The 19112-nt window shown below is 40.7% G+C and overlaps 1 protein-coding gene across 5 annotated transcripts in view; it reads right to left on the bottom strand.

The window, feature by feature from the left end:
* Window positions 1-5906: 5906 nt before the first annotated feature.
* The window catches only part of SGMS2 (sphingomyelin synthase 2), an 82170-nt gene continuing 68964 nt past the window's right edge, over window positions 5907-19112 (bottom strand). For 4 of the 5 annotated variants that reach the window (XM_037126689.2, XM_053657032.1, XM_053657033.1 and 1 more), the window contains 2 exons: window positions 11877-12043; window positions 5907-10624 (listed from right to left, as the gene is read on the bottom strand). In XM_037126689.2, coding sequence (XP_036982584.1) covers window positions 10421-10624; window positions 11877-12043 — 371 coding nt within the window. In that variant the 3' untranslated portion in view covers window positions 5907-10420. The remainder of the gene's footprint in view (window positions 10625-11876; window positions 12044-19112) is intronic. The other variant, XM_053657035.1, reaches the window with a different exon arrangement.

Raw genomic sequence — 19112 nt, 5'->3', positions numbered from 1 at the left:
CTGGATAGATCAATCTTGGATATAGGTCCTTGCCTTTCATGACTTGAAATACTTCTTTCAAGCCCCTTCTTGCCTGTAAGGTCTCTTTTGAGAAATTCGCTGACAGTCTGATGGGAACTCCTTTGTAGGTGACTGTCCCCTTATCTCTTGCTGCTTCTAGGATCCTCTCCTTCATTTTAATCTTGGGTAATGTAATTATGATGTGCCTTGGTGTGTTCCTTCTTGGGTCCAACTTCTTTAGGACTCTCTGAGCTTCCTGGACTTCTGGGAAGTCTACTGTCTTTGCCAGATTGGGGAAGTTCTCCTTTATTATTTGTTCAAGTAAATTTCCCACTTGTTGCTCTTCCTCTTCCCCTTCTGGTACCCCTATAATTCGGAGGTTGGAATGTTTAAAGGTGTCCTGGATGTTCCTAAGCCTCTCATTTTTTTGAATTCTTGTTTCTTCATTCTTTTCTGTTTCTTTCTTCCTTCTGGTCCACTCCATTGATTTCAGTCCCAGTTTTCTTTCCATCATTATTGGTTCCCTGTGCATTTTGCTTCATTTCACTTAGTGTAACCTTCATTTTTTCATCTAATTTGCAACCAAAATCAATCAGTTCTGTGATCATCCTGATCACCAGAGCTTTGAACTGTGCATCTGATAGGTTGGCTATCTCTTCGTCGCTTAGTTCTGTTTTTTTCTGGAGTTTTGATCTTTCACTTGGGCCATTTTCTTTGTCTTGACACACTTGTTTTGTAGTGAAGGGTGGAGCCTTAGGTGTCCACCAGGGCACCCCCATTGCTGGGCACCCCCACTGTATGTGGGGGCAGGGTCAGAGAAGAAACAATGGCGCTTGTTCTCTCTCTCAGATTTCAGTCCCTTCTGCCACTTTCCACAAGCAAATTGGGCCCTTCTGGTGCTGGTCCCCAGGTGGGTGGGCTTGTGTATGTTCTAGGACCCTGTGGGTCTCTCCAACAAACTCTCCTGTGAGGCTGGCAGTCTCTCCCAGGGCCTCAACCCCCACAGGGGGTTAAGTGTTTTCACTCCGATTGAGGCTTTATTTCCCTGCGCTCGGACCCTGGGTTGTGTGGTCTGTCTTGCTTCCCCTTTGTTTCTCCTGGTTTATCGGCGCTCAAATGTGGGGCTACCCAGCCTGGTACTGGCATAAAAACAGGCACAGAGACCAATGGAACAGAACAGAGCGCCCAGAAATCAACCCAACCCTCTACAGTCAATTAATATTTGACAAAGGGGGCAATAACATAAAATGGAGTAAAGATAGCCTCTTCAGCAAATGGTGTTGGGAGAACTGGACAGCTACATGCAAAAAAATGAAACTTGAGCACCAACTTACACCATACACCAAAATAAATTCAAGGTGGATAAAAGACTTAAATATAAGCCGTGACACCATTAAAGTCCTAGAGGAGAACATCGGCAAGAAAATCTCAGATATTTCACGCAGCAACATTTTTACTGATATGTCCCCTAGAGCAAGGAATATAAAGGAAAGAATAAACAAATGGGATCTCATCAAAACAAAAAGCTTCTGCGCGGCTAAGGAAAACAGTATTAAATTTAAAAGACAACCAACTTTATGGGAAAACATATTTGCCAATGATACCTCAGACAAAGGTTTAATCTCCAAAATATATAAAGAACTTACACAGTTTCACTCTAAAAAGACATCTAACCCAATTAAAAAATGGGAAAAGGACTTGAACAGACACCTCTCCAAGGAGGACATACAGAATATCCAGAGACACATGAAGAGATGCTCAATATCGTTAGCTACCAGAGAGATACAAATTAAAACCACAATGAGATAGCACTTTACACCAGTCAGGATGGCTATCATAAACAAAGCAACAAACAACAAATGTTGGAGAGGTTGTGGAGAAAAGGGGTCCTTAGTTCACTGTTGGTGGGATTGCAGACTGGTGCAGCCATTATGGAAAACAGTATGGAATTTTCTCAGAAAAATAAAAATCGACCTGCCTTTTGACCCAGCAATTCCACTGCTAGGATTATATCCTAAGAATCCTAAAACATCAACTTCAAAGAACCTATGCACCACAATGTTCATAGCAGCACAATTTACAATAGCCAAGAGTTGGAAGCAACCTAGGTGCCCATCAGTAAATGAATGGATCCAAAAATTGTGGTACATATACACAATGGAATTCTATGCAGCAGAGAGAAAGAAGGAGCTACTACCCTTTGCAACAACATGGATGGAACTGGAAAGCATTATGCTGAGTGAAATAGGCCAGGTGCTGAAAGACAAATACCATATGATCTCACCTTTAACAGGAAGCTAAACAACAAAACAAACAAGCAAGCAGAATAAAAACAAAGACACTGAAATAGAGAACAAGTGGACAGTGACCAGAGGGGAGAGGGAAGGAAATTTAAGGGGGAAGGGGGGAGGGATTTGGGGGAACAAATGAGAGGGACACAGGTAGGAGGGCTGGGGGATGGGGGAGGGGGGAGGGAGGAGCTCGGGACAGGGGGGTCGGCTTGGATAAGAGAAATAGACAAAAAACTGTACTTGAAAAAGAACTAAATAAAAAAAATGTGGGGTGCCCTGTCCTCCAGCTGCAGCCTTGTGCACCCCTCCACAATCCGCTGCCGGGAGTTCTCTCTGTCCCACTCCACCCCTCCTACTGGTCTGGATGAGTTTGTCTTCTTTAACTCTTCGGTTGTCCGACTCCCATACAGTTCAATTTTCTGTCGGTTCTGTTTTTTTGTTTTTAAATTGTTGTCCTTTTGGTTGTGCAAGGAGGTACAGTGTGTCTACCTACACCTCCATCTTGGCCAGATGTTTTTCTTTAAATCTTAAAGTAGTAATTGCATATCACCTTTTGGCAATTTTTATGTGTCTTTTAGGAAGGAGTTCAGAGAATAAGGTAAAGCTTGCAAGAGCTAACACTTCAGCGGACCTTTCAGGACAGGCAAGATCTGGATATATATGAATAATTTCAGTGCTAGAACCATGGTACCTAAAATCTTTAACTGAACTTGACCAACATTTATTGAATGTGTATCTTGTAACCACAACTCTATGGGACATGGACTATTATTTCCACCTTACAGATAAAGGTAAGGCACAGAAAGGTCAGGCAACTCTTTGAAGGTCTTCCACGAACCACCAGTACTGGAAGAAGTGAGATTCAAACCCAGAGAGCACAAGGCTACCAGGTTGTTTCCCTGTTGGGAAATAGGTGATATACTGGATGGGGAAGCATATCACCTGATAGGACTACTGCAGTGCAGAGGGCAGGGGCGAGAGCAGTCTGGCCAGGACAGAGGGCACTGCTGGCAGAAAGCAGTGGAAAAGTGCCTTTCACAGGTAGGACGCACAGATTAAGAACCACGAAACCCAAAGAGCTTGAGACTTTGCACTATAAACAGTGCACTTTGCTTTAAAAACATGTTTATACAGGGAGCATGTGAGACTCGCTGGGCATGACTGCTGTGCATGTAAGATGAGAAGAATCCTATTATCCATGCCTCATGTATGGGAGCTTCTCAAAAGTAGTGGTTTCTGTCTTTTTCACCCAAACCAATACCTTATTTAAGGAACTTAGAAAAGGAGATATGTGCTTGGATCTAAGACCTGAAGTATTGCATGCCCAGAAACTTGGCCAGAAGCAAGTGCACATATTGGTTTGGCCAGGTTTTCAGTACAGAAATCTCACCAGTTTGTGCCAGGACAAAGAGCACCATGAGTTCACTTTGGTGCTGGGGGTGGGGCGGGGGGGAGGCTAGAATCCATCCAGAATTGATTCCAATTCTCTTCTGTTTCATCAGAGCCGTGCTGCCCTTTGAAAGCAGGTCCTTGAGACTTTCCTTTTCACACTCCCCTGGGAACAAGTTCTGAGAGTCATTTAGACATAAAGCCTTCTGCATGGTCATGTCGCCCGTGTTAACCTGTTGTAAGGCTAGAACTGCATAGTCCTGTAAGTCAGGGGCGTCAAACTCATTTTCACCGGGGGCCACATCAGCCTCGTGGTTGCCTTCAAAAACTGAATGTAATTTTAGGGCTGTATAAATGTAACTACTCCTTAACCAGGGGCAAGGAGCTCAGTGCTGCCACAGGGTAGAAACAAGGTGCCGAGCCAGATGAACCAAGGTGGAGGGTGGGATCAGCCCACCTGTCTTGTGTTTGCCATCTGTGCTATAAGTGACTCTTGCAATAAGTTTGCCCCAACAAACTTGTGAGTCAAACACTTAGGGATCTTTTTTTGCACTACAAGCCTTGACCTCTCTGCCCTCTGAAATGTCAACTATGTTGAAATGTCAATTGTGACTGTAAGAAAAATCAGTAACATCTGACATAGAACCTGTTCCAAAGACCAGACCAGTTTCTCTCTTAACTAGTTGGCTGAAAAAGGAGTAAACTCCCCTAACAAATAAACAAGAAGACAGTGAAGAAACTGAGGTGGCAACCACAGTAATTAGGACAGGGAGGCAGCAAAACAGGAAACCAAACTCAGGCTCCAACCTCTGACACTATGAACTCTTTCATTTCACAAAAGGTCACCACCTGTAGCTCTGTGAAGATTAAAGAATGTATGTCAAGCATAAAAACAAGAATGTATGTCAAGCATAAAAACGATTAAAGAATGTATGCCAAGTATAAAAACTGTAAAATGCTATGCCTCATCACACATGCCACGTGTGAATTAAATATGCATTATGTAGACACAGTGTATAAGCTGTTATTATTCTAATTTAATGAACAATCTAAGATCATGCTTCTGATACTCTTGTGTATTTTATTAGGACAGAATAGAATGTTAGATGTCAAGGCTTGTGAAACACTGCATCAGTTCTCTGTGTAATACATTCTGGGTAAAGCGGTCTTTGAGGCTACAGCCAACAAAATCAGCACACTGCTGTTTCAAACAGGAGGATGGGAACATCGCTGTGGTGAGCTTTTCATCCAAAGCCTGGGTGGAGGTGGCAGAAAGGCTATTTTGATCTATACTCTATGATTTCCAGACAATCCCAAATAATCTTGACTACACCCCAAAAATTAACCTTTGAAACATATTTATCTTATTCTAGTTCCCCTCATTCTACTGACTTGCTGTTACCAAATAGGTCTTGGGAATCAGAGGGTCTAAGAACAACCTGCTACAATCTACTGTTGCCATGACCATCCTGTCAAGGTTTAGTGGAGTGTATCACCCCGGTGCCCCCTTGTGAAGGAGGGGAGGTGACATTCCTTTCAGAACTGATGGAAAGGACCCTGCTGTCCTTGAAAAGTTCATGGTTTTGTCTGTGAGCAAAGAGAATCAGAATTATGGAGTGGGTAACTGATCTTTTTCTTCTCCACGAATGACCTTCTTTTTTCATGAATTATTTTTTCACCTTAAATTCAAGGGCAGGAAAACAGCACACAGTTTATTTACAGTTCCATTCACTGAAGATTATCAGCTTATTTCAAAAATAGTGCTTGAAAAAAAAAAAAAGACACTGAAACAGAGAACAAGGGGATAGTGACCAGAGGGGAGAAGGAAGGGAAGTTAAGGGGAAAAAGGGGGAGGGATTTGGAGGAACAAATAGGAAGGACACAGGGACAAGAACTAAGGGGGGGTGGAAATGGGAGGGAGGTGGGGAGCAAGGGGAGGGGGAGGCTGGGATGGGAAAAATAGACAAAAAAACTGTACTTGAAAAATAACGAAATAAAATTAATTTAAACAAAAAAACAAAAAAAAGAATATATAATGATTTAGATAATTTGTGAAATAAAATCAAGTAGAAAAGAAGGCTATAAGAGAGAATAAAAAAAAATAGTGCTTGAAAAAATAACCCACTGTGGTTTTCATAAGTACTTAAGACAATAAATTTTTAAAATCTCCCAAGAAAATAACTTTTTTTTTTTTATGGAAAGAAACAGTAGTACTGATTCCGAAAAGACTGTTGAAGTCATGGTGGTTTATTGGGTAAATACAAAGTATAGGCTCTTGGTTTTTTTAAATTTTCTTTAAAGCAAAGCCAAAGAGATTAGAAACCAAGTATACATAATCTCTTGAGAATAAAAACATAAATTAGTTTTAATTAACAATTAGGCACTTAAAATGTAAGTGTAAAACAGCATTTTGAAGTACAAACTACAGTTACACTCCTAAATTCTTCCTGAAATGTTTTTACAACTACAAAAGCACAAAAACATATTTCTAAACAAAGATAATTTCCTCTTTAAAAAAAAAAAATGAACCTGAATTTAAATCCCACATGATAGACCAGTGTTAAGGTACTGGTGGGTAGAAGAGAAAAGAGCTTCCGAAATTTACGTATTTGATTAAAACATAAGCATTTAATAAAACTATTACAATAACATACAGTATCTATCATGATGAAAAATATATGTCAGGAAAATAATGCATTCTAGGCTTAAAATTTTACTTTACAACAAGGCACTTAACACATTGAAACAGTACAGTAAACCTCTGAAAGAATGCAATTGGTTACTACTCAAACCTGGTAACGATATATCTCTTTTGTGAGCAGACCATAACATAACCATATATTTTGCAGCATTAATCATTGCATAAGAGGTAAATTAAATAATGAATTCCAACTTGGCAACTAGATTAGCTTATGTAGCTTCTTCTTTCTCTTTTAAAAAACCATTTTAAGTAATTCCACAATAAAGAACTATTCTCACTCATGATTTAGAACACAGTACAGTTACATTAATGAATAATAAAATAAGCCACAACTTATAAGGTGTGTATCTGTATAAAAACTTATCTTTGGGTACCTCTAACATGATTTTTAATGTTTAGGTACTGAAGTCAAGAGCACTTCTTAATAGACAAAATATTTTTAGCAAGTAACTCAAATGAGTTAAATTATTGCAACACAATAACATTAAAAAAAATACCAGTAATCTTTATACATACAAATAGAAAACCTTCAACACATATTACTTTTAACATGCTGATCTAAACACTGCTAACTCATTTATTAATAAATTCCTTCTTACACTTCCTTTACACTAAAGAAGTGTGTTAGGACCGGCTTAAATTTTTAATCAATTCTACAGTGCAAAATAAAAATAATAAAAAAAATTTTTAATGTTAAAAATATTCAAGAAACAAAATGTGAACTTTCAATGATAAAAGAAACTGCCTGAGTTCTAGCATGTAAAATAAAAGGCAGCCGACTTGGTGTTTCAAAGTAAACATAGTGTCAAAAGTTATCAGAGGAGACGTCAATGACTGAGGGTGAGAGGTACAAATGGTCTGCGCATTTTCTTTGACCAATGGATTAAAGGATTAGAATTGCAACACCCTGTGATCCAGTACCTTTGCCCTTCGGGAAAGGTTTAGAATACCTTAAAAATAACTCCTTTTGCACTATGTTTTCAGATTACTGGCAAAATGATAAGAAACCTGTCTTTTGAAAATACACTTTAAATAAAGTGGCAAGTTTGTTTCCATGTCACATTTCCACAAGGGGGCGCTGGTGTACAGCCAAGAACCTGAGGCAAGGTCATCCACAAACCAGACTAGACTCTCGCCCTCTCTCAAAACAGCCTTCCTTCCACAGCAAAACTTGCTTCCCGAGATGCCAGTGGATTAAAGAACCGATTCAAAATTACTTCCGGTGGAATTGGGAAAGAATGCCTGATTTTCAAAGTTAGTGGAGGAGCCTAAAGAATAGAATCTGAGAGGAATTCATTTCCATTTCAAAAAATTGTTTTTAAAAAGTGGTATAATTTACAGGAATTATATGGTATAGATACTGCGCAGAGAACTAAATTACAGCAAGAGTTTCCAACAGGAGTAGTAATTTACAAAAACAAGAATAACTGATAAGAACCATATCTTGACTAGCAAGGAAAAGGAGCTCCCAAAATTTGTCTCAAAGGCAAGATTGAAATTTTTTTAATTGAGATATAATCTACATATTATATTAGTTTCAAGTATGCAACATAACAAATCACTATTTCTATATGCTGCGAAACGATCACCACAATTAACCTAGTGACTGTCTATGTTTTATATTCCAAAGTGGCATGTTGGGTCAAACCTCAAGTTGGCTTTCCTGAATGTAAATGTAAGAGAGTCACTATTTCTCTTATTTTCCTACCTTGAAACTTTGGTATTTCTGCCTCTCACCCTGCTTTTGACACCACGTACTGCCACAGCCTCTCCCAGAAAGCTAGGACACGCGCTGTAAAGCAGAGGCAGTGTCCGTCCACATGTGGGGCCACAGATGTTTCCTCGAGTTCTTTAACAGGTGATGGCATTATTTTAAAAAAATCAAACACTAGATGACTTGACTAAAATGCAAGGTACACCGTTTCAAAGGTTTCCAGCAATCAATGCACCATGATTTTAAAAGTTGAAATACATTTCCCAATTTAATATGAAGAAAAGTGGGTTATCTAAGATGTAGAAGAATAAGGCTCTAAGGTATACAAGGTTGTCTTATTTATAGTAGAGGCTCCATTTCCCAGTGTCATAGAGCGAAACCCAGGCTTCGGTGCCAGATGTTTTTCCTCACGATCAGACAGCAGAAATTTAAAACCTGTGTTTTCAAGCAGAACACCTTGTTTTAGCACAACTATCAATATTTAATGAGTGAAAGGGGAAAATTATGTAGAATGATATCTAAACACCTCAGGTAGGGTATAGATATGTTTCTTACTGGTTTAATAATAAATACAGGAGAAACTTCTTGCATTTCAAAACCTGCCAAGAAAGTTCAGGGTTTGATTTCTATTTTTAAATAATCTGTCTTTGAATTTGACCACCTTTCCTTTAGTGATTCTTCTATTACACAAAGCAAGAACCACACTGAAAACGCACAGAATTTTAGCACCAATGGATAATGAGCCTTCTGAACACATTTAAGTTTGTATTGTGCTTCTTTTGAGCAATTTAAAAGTCAATTTTGTATATCAAGTCAAGGCTGATTAGTTCATAATAACATATTTAGGGATTGTTTTTTCATTCTAAGTGGAAGGAAATTTTTACCTTCGATATAAATGTAACTGCCTCTTTGTACCCCAGTTGGCCTCCCTGCTCTCTGGGTCGATGATTTTGTAATCTTAAATCTTTTTGTAAGGTTACTAGAAGTTGTAAGAAATTAAGTAAGAGTTACCCACAAGAGCCAACAGCGCTGAACAATACACTAACTCTGATAGCATTAAATCTGATCAAGTCCATCTTTTTCTTTTTTGCATCACCTGAAAGAACTTAGAAATGATAAGACCCCTTTACCCACTTGCTGTGATGGCCTCACACCCTGACTCCAACACTAGCTCACAGAGCAGCAATGTGGTGTGACCTCGGGGTCAGAGGGAAATGACTCAGTTGTGGTGTCTCCTTAGTCCTGCCTATAAACATTCAGTCTATAAGAAGCTGGGTCTCTTGCAAATAGGCAAGGATGCGTTAAACTTTTGGACTCCATCTTGGTTTTTTTTTCCATAAAGCACACAAAAATGGTTTTCAGTGAAATGGGGCCAATTATACTTCTGAGTTTCAATAAGTAGCTCTAAAACAGATCTCACACAGGGCGAGAACTGGGAGACACACAGCAGCTCTTTCCTCGTGTGCAGGAGCGTCAGTTCACACAATGTATTCTGCCTGTGCTCAGCAGCCGACTGCCCAGGGCACCAGGTGCAAATTCACCAGGCAGACAGCAGGTCTCAGTGCAAACCAGGCCCGCTCGGAGCAGAAACAGCCCTGTTTTCTGTGTGTCTGTCATAAAGATCTTAAAATTCAATATTTTCAAACAAGTAAAATCTGTGGGTATGTGTCAATGCTTCCATATTTACTTAGATCACGTTTCTTCCATTTTTAAATAAAATCATCAGTTTAAAAAATAAAGTAAAAGTGATAGATAGCACATTGGGTGGTAGCAGCAGTACATATTCCCAGGCCTAAACTTGTCCTTCCCCACTGAAAGGGTAGAAATGAGCGCGCCCAAAGCTTACTCACAACCCTTGAGTCTCCCCCTCACTAACAGGCCTAATGCTAAAACCCACTCTCAACATTAGGTTAGTCTATTTACACAGTAGCTGTGTCTGTCCAGAGAGTTTATTTAAAACATTAACAAATTCTTCCGACCTCGGAGGGGAAAAGAATCCTGAAAAAATTCTTTAGTGGAGAAAGACTAAGGAAAGGTGTAACATGTTCTTTGGCACCTCTTTGACAAGCTCGCTAGTAAAATCCCAGGTGGAGGGCTTGTCACCAATGAATGAAGAGCCACAGGAGAATGTAACTTTCTCAGGATGAATTAAAAAAAAAAGTCAAAGGGTAACACTTTGTTCACCTTCCTAATCATTTACCCCAGATTTGGTCCACTTCTTCATTTACCAGTCAGTTCTCAAATAAAAAACAAAAACAAAAACCTACACCTTTGGTGACAGCGACACCTCTTTTGGTATAAGAGCTACTGCCTTTGTTTTGTGGCTCAGGTAGATTTCTCATTGTCTTCGCCTGTCTTCTGAACCCGGGAGTACTTTTTGCATGATGATTTAAAGCAGCCAGGAGGCCAGGAGAGCGGCCAGGAGAAGCAGCAAGGAATTGAGCCTTGTACATTTTTCTCAAAAAAATAAAAGATGGGGAACCACCATGCACGAGACAAGAAATTAGTCTGCGAAGACACCTTCAAGTTCTGTAAAAAGTAGGGGAAAAGTCAAATGAGACATGTATTTCATGATTTACATCCTAATTTTTTCCCAATTAAACTGTCCATTGCTGTAACTTAGCAGGGAAAGCAGCAGAATCCAGATCACGAGGCAGTCTTTACCCTGTTCCTTAACTCTGATGTGACCTGCCTCCCCCCGCCCCCAAAACCCCTCTTTCATCCCTGTTTGTAGCTTGTGCAAATCTGCCAGCAATTACAATGACAATGGAGACCTAAGGAGGCACATGAGAGTTATCCAGGGGGAACAATTTCCAGTAAGTGTGAGTGGTCAGATCTGAGGGTCAAGGAAGATAGAAGAGGAAAAGGAGAGCTCACAAGGCTGAGCGTGTTTAAGAGGAGAGAGGAGAAATCTGGTTAGTGGTATCAGCAGACAAGTACATGGAAGACAGAAGTAGGAGACTACAAAACTGGAAATAGAGATAACAGGCAAATAAATGCATAGAAAGGGCATTTATTAGTGGACACCACTCAATGAGAACTAGATTTAGGTCCGTTGGGAAGGACACATGCCAATCTCTCACAAATTCTCCAACCATGCTACCTATCAGACAGCATGACAAGACGACCTCAAGGTAAGTTATGTCATGGCACACAGACTAACTCTAGCACACCAAGGACACACAGTAGGGCTAAGGAAGCACAGAGAACAGCAGGATTGATTCTATCTCAGGACTAGAGGCAAAGAGCGGGAGTTCGGGAAGGCTCCCCAGGAGAGGTGGCGTTTGAGCTAGCACTTTCAGAATGAGTGGGAGAAGAAAAAAAAACATTCATCTGGAAATAGGGCGAAGCAGAAATAAGAATAAGAAGGGAAGCCAGACAGCACAGCATCACCAAAAAATGTACTAAATCCAGTTATTCGTAAGTGACTTTCAAAAACAGTTGCCATCTTATTCTCAGAATTGAGCTCCCCAAGGACAGGGAGTGCCTCACCTAGTGGCCCACAACACTTCTACAGAGAAGGTTCCTAAATTTTAATGTAGCATAGATACTGCTTCAATTCCCGTAAAAATTAGTCAAATTAGTAAAACACTGTGCTCTATAGTCATACAACATTTTTATCCTCAAATGTCATTTACATGTGTGGTGGTCTTTAGTTGAAGAAGCCATGAAGGATGTACGTGTAAGAAGTGAGCTGAATTCACCTAAGCCCCACTGTATGAAAAGTGCTCCGCTGACTGAAAGGAAGGAAAGTACCCGAGGATAATTTCACCACTCTCACCTTTTCATTGGCCATTGAATGGTACCACCAAAACAGCCGGGTTGTGATGTAATAGGCAACGATGACGTCGACAGTATAGTGTTCGTGTGCCACCAGAATGCAGACGATCCCAGCCGCGCTCAGCAGCCAGCAGATTAAATGATACCACCAGAAGTGACGAGGTGAATCTGGACAGTAGAAAAATTGTCAAGGTAGGAAGATTCCACAGATGAACTTAATGATGAGTCTATCCTAATGACCTTCATTGGAATAATGTAAGGTAAACAAGTCATGGGAAGGAGAAAACTAATCAACCAAAATAAGTCACTGTGAACAGCCCAGGACTTGCTCAGGTAAGAAGGGAGAAGGGGGTACCACTGGTAGCAGGTCTAACAGTCATTCCTAGGGGAGGCTGGTCACACTGGACAGTCGACGCCTCCGCCCCGCCCCGGTTGTTTCATATGGAAGTGAACAAACAGAATTGTGTCTTATTAGACTGGGTGGACTGGCTCACACAGGGATTCCACTGGACAGAAACACAGCAGGGGTCAAAGGAAAAGGTAGTTGTCAGTGAAAATGGGGTGGGGGATGAGAACGCCAGACTAACACTTTCAGGTCTTACAGAAACTTACTTCGATTTCTCCAAGGGGAGAAAAATGGCATGTGGCTAACAATATTCTGATTCGGAGCAATTTTATACTGTTAGTATTAAGCACTCCCCACGTAAAGCAACTGTTAAACACCCCCTATGTAAAGCTTAGGATTCTTGCCCATTCACTGATGGATTTTAGCCTTCCTAGTGAAGCCACTGAAGTCTGCCACACGGACCGGGTGGACGACCGGAGTCGTCCTCAGGTGCGACGCGAGGCCCCACTGCATTCCCACGCCAGAGTTAACGGCACACGTGAATGGGGCCGGTGTTCATTTCCAGCAACTCCTCTCTTTTCTTTAATAACTTTCTTTTTTCTATTTTAAAACTCTATTAGCTTGCGATGTTAATAATCTAATAAACTAAAATTTATTTCATACTTGTATTTATATCTATAGTGATATTTACTTTCAAGGGTGGAAAAATGGTTGAAAAGCAAAAGTCTCTATTTCCAGAGTTTTAGATGAAATACCGAATCAGGTATCATTCAAATAAAAGACACTTTTTGGTAAAATAGGTGTTGCTCTTTTGTTCTCAAGTATAATATTTGCATCTGAAAGTCTGACCTTCTAATTTTGAATGTGCAACTCACTATTTTTCATATGGTTCATCCTGCTACTAAATCCTGGCAGAAGACTCACAGAGTCCCAGAATTTTAGAGCTGGGAGAGGCCTTACTCCTGGAGCCTGGGGGCGGGGGCAGATCCAGTCCCCACAACTACCCTGGTTTGTTCAATTGTTAGCATTCTGAGCCTAACACTTAGAAACTCGGAGATTTCACATTCTTCAGCGTCACAACCGGGACCCCTCCCTACAGTCTCACACCTGCTTCTTTTGCTTATTATGTCATCTGGTATTTTACCTCACAAGTTCAAAATGTCTGAGAAAACCAGACTATTTTGTATGTTTATCCAAAAGAAGCAAAGCCGAAGTAGGGAAGGAATAAGGAGGTGGGCTGATGATGGTCATTTTACCTCCTACGGAATTGAAAATGAGGTTTCAGGGTAGGTAGGAACCCTAGCACCGATTGCCCTTAAAGAATGTATCCTCTGTTACGCTACCACCCTGGGACCTTGGCTTTTTAATTGAGAAATAGGAATGGCCAAATGGTAATCCTCTCTGCTCTCTGGTATAACCCAGCAGGATCACATCAAACTAAAAGTTGATAACATAAATATTAATAACTCCACTGTGTGGTATCCTATCCCAGTTATCACTAAATAACAGAGACAACACATTCGTGTAGCAGCAAGGTGAAAGAGATGTTTTCTAGACTAGCAAGACATATACATGGTATTGGGTTGGCCACTGAGTTCGCTTAGTTTTTTTTGTAAAATAAAAGACCCATTTTTCATTTGCACCAATAACTTTATTGATTTGGATATTTTGAGTATGTCAGCTACCTCCTGATATTGGCTTCTAGTGAGTGGGTAGACGCCAGAGGTGCTGCTAAACATCTTCCAATGCATAAGAATTATTTGGCCGAAATGTCCATAGTACCAAGAAACTCTGCAAAAGACTTCTGACATGTTTGATCAGTCAAAGCATTTTCTCAATACACTGCACAAATCTTTTTTGTGTGTTTCAGTTGCATTTTTACTTTCTTGAGACAATAAAGCACAAAACACCAAAGATGTTGTGTATTTTCTTCCATCTTCAATATTAGAATGGCTACACAAAAATTCACCAATTTTAGTAAGTTTTTAAAAAAATGCATGATGATATGACAGCAGTCACAATACAATTTTAACAAAACTGTTTCAAATGAAGTTAAAGACAACTAAGCACTACCTGAAGCATCATGTGGAAAAAACTAAACAAACTTTTTGGCCAACCCCATGCTAGGAGCCAGGCTGACTTCTTCAGTCTAATTTTCCAAGAAATCTAGGCCCCAATGATATAACATTTGCACGACTATGTATAGCCCTCTGTTGTTAACCTCGAAGTGGTCCTGGTCCCACATTTTCATCTGCTCTTATGACTAAATTCAGATCCACTCGTGACAAGAGGGCCAACAAGGAGAGAGTCCACACTGATCCAAAGGTAGGAAAGCAAAACATATATAAAGCAAAAATGCTTCTAACTCTAGAGTGTTCAAAGGAACCCCTGGAACCACTGCTCACTCATATGATACTCTTGCTCTTATTCCATAGTAACATATGGTATAATTTAGGCAGTGACTGTTTCCTAACAGCACAGGAAAGAGGCCGAAACAGGGAATGCTGTGTTTACATAGAGAACTAAAAACAGTTGAGTTATATTAAGCATTATGGATTTGCCATTTTACTTCTCATCAAAGACTGGGAAGAGGAGAATGTACTTCTTCCCTTGCTGTATGTAAACTTACACAATTTTAAAAACCTCAGACCAAAATCATATCTTGGGGAGAAAATGTCTCTGCGTACTGCATAGTCTTCATTAAGGTAAAAAATTATCGTAAGTTGCCCTGCTATCGTTCTGAGGTAAAAGAAAGAACAATAATGAGCAATGTACTCACAAGTAATTTTATAAAATCAGACAACTTGGGCTTCTTCAAATTCTAAACAGAGCCCAGAAATTAGCAGCATAACTTCTAGAGTTGACCTGCTTGGGCTTGAATAAGCTATCCTCCAATTACTAACTGTGGGCCACGGTCCTGCCACTCACCTTCTCCGTGCTTAAGTATCCTCTTTGCAAAATGAGGAGAAACAGTGTTCCTTTCATGGGCGGGATTCAACAAGTTAATTTACATCAAGGTGTTAGAAGGGTACCTGACACAGGGAGGTATTATGTCTATCTGCTGTTATTGTTATTTTCATGTGGCCTTTGCTTATTTTAGAAAACTTTCTCTTACTTCCCTGGAGTGTTTTCTCTTGATTAGTTTATGGTTTTCAACTCATAGTGGGTTCACTCTTAAGATGCAATTCCTCTCTACTCTCATTCTCATCTTCTATAAGCTTTTATGATGCTCAGATGAGAGAGATGATCCTTCAACTCAAATACTTCTTTGGACTGAAAAATGATTGATCTTACATACAGACAGATGGAAGTTTGCTTGATGTAAGGTTTTTCATCAAAAGCTAGAGACATAAGCTACACACATCATTCCATCTACTTTGCAGAACCAATAATAACTAGGTGTTAGAAATGTAGTAACTATGGGGGCGGGGCTGGGATGGGAGTAAAAGATAGAAAACTGTACTTGAACAATAATTAAATTTAAAAAAAAAGAAATGTAGTAACTAAAATGTAAGGAAGAGATGATCTTCTGATACTGGTGCAGAGACAGACCCAGGTTCCTTCCACCACAACTTCCCAGAGGGCATGAGCAGAAGTCAGGGGAAAGGCGGGAAGGCGCTCCGCCTTAAAGTCGAGTGTGGACTTCTGCTCAAGATGGCGGCCTAGGTAAACAAGGCTTGCCTCCTCGCACAACCACATCAAAATTACAACTGAACTACTGAATAACTATCATTTAGAACTACCAGAAATTGAGCTGAATGGAAGTTCTACAGCTACAGAATTAAAGAAGAAACCACATCATGACTGGTGGGAGGGGTGGAGGTCCCACACTGACAACTGGCAGATAAAAATCAGGAAGGATGTCTCAGGAGTGAAGTTTCCCAGCCCCACACCAGGCCCCTCAGCCCAGGGTTCCAGTACCAGGAAGATAAGTCCCCGCAACTCCTGGCTGCAAAAACCAGTGGGGACTGATGCTGTGGAAGATAGAAACTGCTGGACTCCCTGGCAGTTCCTTGTAAAGGGCCCACAGACAGACTTACTCACTCCCTCTGAGCTCCAGCATGGGGGCAGCAGATTAAAAGGCACCAGAGACATACATGGAGGAAGTCAACTGTCCAGCATCAGGGTGGGAGAGAGGGCAGCTTCCTCCCAGACAGAAGTGCTGGCAGAGGCCACTGTACCTTTTCTGAGCCTTTGCCCGAAAGAGTCACAGAGCCATCAGGTGGGCACCATATCTGAGACTCCATCAACCTGACTCACACTGTTTGCTCCACTCTAGTGATTCTCTGGGGTTCTGCCCCACCCACATTATTTCCAGTGGCTTTTCTGTAAGAATGGCTTATCTTGACCTATGCTTCATATTGTCCCAAATTTTCTCAAACAGCATCTGGTTTCAGCAAGCCTCCGTACCTCTTGCTAAGTTGGACCAGTTCACAGCCTAGCCTTCCTGGGGCATCTCTGAGCCCAGCAAAAGTAGCAAACATCTACACACCTTTCTGTAGCTTATGCTGTGTGACCCTGGACAGAACACAAGTGGTGGCTGACCCTGGGTGTGGCAGAAGCAATCAAGGCTAACTACAACAGAGGGTGTACACAACTTGGGTCATAGGGGAGGCTGGACCCTACATGACACCTACTATACGAGGCAACTCTACCAAGCCTGGGAGATGTAGCAGCTCGACCTAATACATAGAAACAAACACAAGGAGGCTGCCAAAATGAGGAGACAAAAAAAACCATGACCCAAATGAAAGAACAGTACAAAATTCCAGAAAAAGAACTAAACCAAATGGAGATAAGCAATCTATCAGATGCAGAGTTCAAAACACTGGTTATGAGGATGCTCAAGGAACTTAAAGAGGACCTCAACAGCATAAAAAAGATCCAGCCAGAAACAAAGGATACACTAATCAAATGAAGAACAATTTACAGGGAAATCAACAGTCGAGTGGATGAATCTGAGAATCGAATCAGAGATCTGGAACATAAGAAAGCAAAAACAAGAAGAAAAAAGAATCCAAAGAAATTAGGACAGTTACTATAACCAGTCTCTGGGACAACGTCAAGCATACTAATATTCACGTCATGAGGGTGCTGGAAGGAGAAGAGAGCAAGAAATTGGAAACTTATTTGAAAAAATAATGACAGAAAATTTCCCTAACTTGGTGAAGGAAACAGACATACAAGTCCAGGAAGCAGAGAGTCCCAAACAATATGAACCCAAGGAAGCCCACCCCAAGACACAGCATAATTAAAATACTAAATGTTAAAGACAATGAATCTTAAAAGCAGCAAGAGAAAAGGAGTTAGTTGCCTACAAGGGAGCTCCCATAAGATGGTGAGCTAATTTCTCAAAAGAAATTTTGCAGGCTAGAGGGCGTTGGCAAGAAATATTCAAAGTGATGAAAAATAAGGGCCCACAACCAAGATTACTCTACCAGCAAAGCTCTCATTTAGAATCAAAGAACAGACAAAGAGCTTCCCAGATGAGAAAAAGCTACCAAACCAGCATTATATGAAAAGTTAAAGGGTCTTCCTTAAAAATAAGATTAAAAATATGAATAAAATGGCAACAAATACATATCTATCAACAACTGAATCTAAAAACCAAAATAAACAAACAAGCAGAAGAGAAACAGAATCATAGATATAGAGAGAGTTTTGATGGTTGGCAGATGGCAAGAGGGCCCAGGGCATGGGCACGAAGGGGTGAAGGAATTGAGAAGTGCAAATTAATAGTTACAAAACAGTGACGGGGATGTACAATACAGCCTGAGAAATAGAGCTGCCGAAGGACATATATGCCTGACCCACGGAGAACAGTGTGAGGATGGCCTGAAGGAGTGGGGGCTGCGTGGAGGGTGGCAAAGGGGGGAAAGTGGGACAACTGTAACAGTATAATCAGTAAAATATGGTTTAAAAGATTTTTTCTTAAAGTTGAGTGTGATGAAGGCCACATACTCAACACACTACTCTCCCTGCTCTAAATTCATATGTAGCATTTGCCAAGGAAACAATTCAGAAGCTACACAATTCTCACCAAAAAAAAAAAAAAAAAAAAAAAGACTTTACTGCAGAGGATCTCAATACTTTGTCATACTGTCTATAAAGCAAAACTTAAATCGAACACTCCAGGCAACCTATGGGGGAGGAATTCACTTTTCCACCACTGGAAGATACACCTTGGTGTTCCTACTGCCAGTAGATGCCGCCAAACCTATTTGGATTAATGACTGCCCAAGACAGGAGAAAGCGGGAGGAGGGCAGAGGGGGAGGCTGCCCTCTGCTGGTCTCTGCAAAGCACCTCCTTTACAATATGATAAAGTGCAGAGAACTGAGATGAACCCCTGAAAAACACAGGATACACTGGGTATCCTGGAAGTAAAGATAGGTATCCCGACCAGCTGTGCAAAAATGGAGGGGCAGCATCACCATTTCACAAGGGTTTGAGATAAGGGGTCTGAATATACAATACCTCAGAAATCCAAGAATGGGATCTGCTAGGCAGCTGAAACCAAACACGCCCCACAATAAACCAGACACTGTTCCAGCCACTGAAGTCGCTGAGATACACTAGGGTTTTGTATAATGGAAATTCAGTGTATACATCAGGAAAGATACTTCAAATTCTTGCCTCCATAATGCTTCATAAGAAGAAAAGGATCAGTATTGGCAGAATGTTCAGTGAAGACACCTATTAAACCATAGAAGTCAGCTGGAAATGACGAAATTAGAATAACTTGGGGCAAGGAGATGTTTTAAAAAGGAAGAGAGAAAAACAGTAACTAAATTATTTGAAATGATGGAATGGAAGCTTCGTACACAGTGGTAGTTTCCCTCAAAAGTCTTTTATATTTGTCTTTAGCACGCGCTGATTCTTTTTGCAATAAA

The sequence above is a fragment of the Artibeus jamaicensis genome, unplaced genomic scaffold (assembly GCF_021234435.1).
Source record: "Artibeus jamaicensis isolate MK-2021 breed Jamaican fruit bat unplaced genomic scaffold, CSHL_Jam_final scaffold_3222, whole genome shotgun sequence".
NCBI lineage: Eukaryota > Metazoa > Chordata > Mammalia > Chiroptera > Phyllostomidae > Artibeus > Artibeus jamaicensis.
The sequence above is the reverse complement of the archived record's forward strand: the minus strand, read 5'-3'. Positions and strand labels throughout refer to the sequence as shown.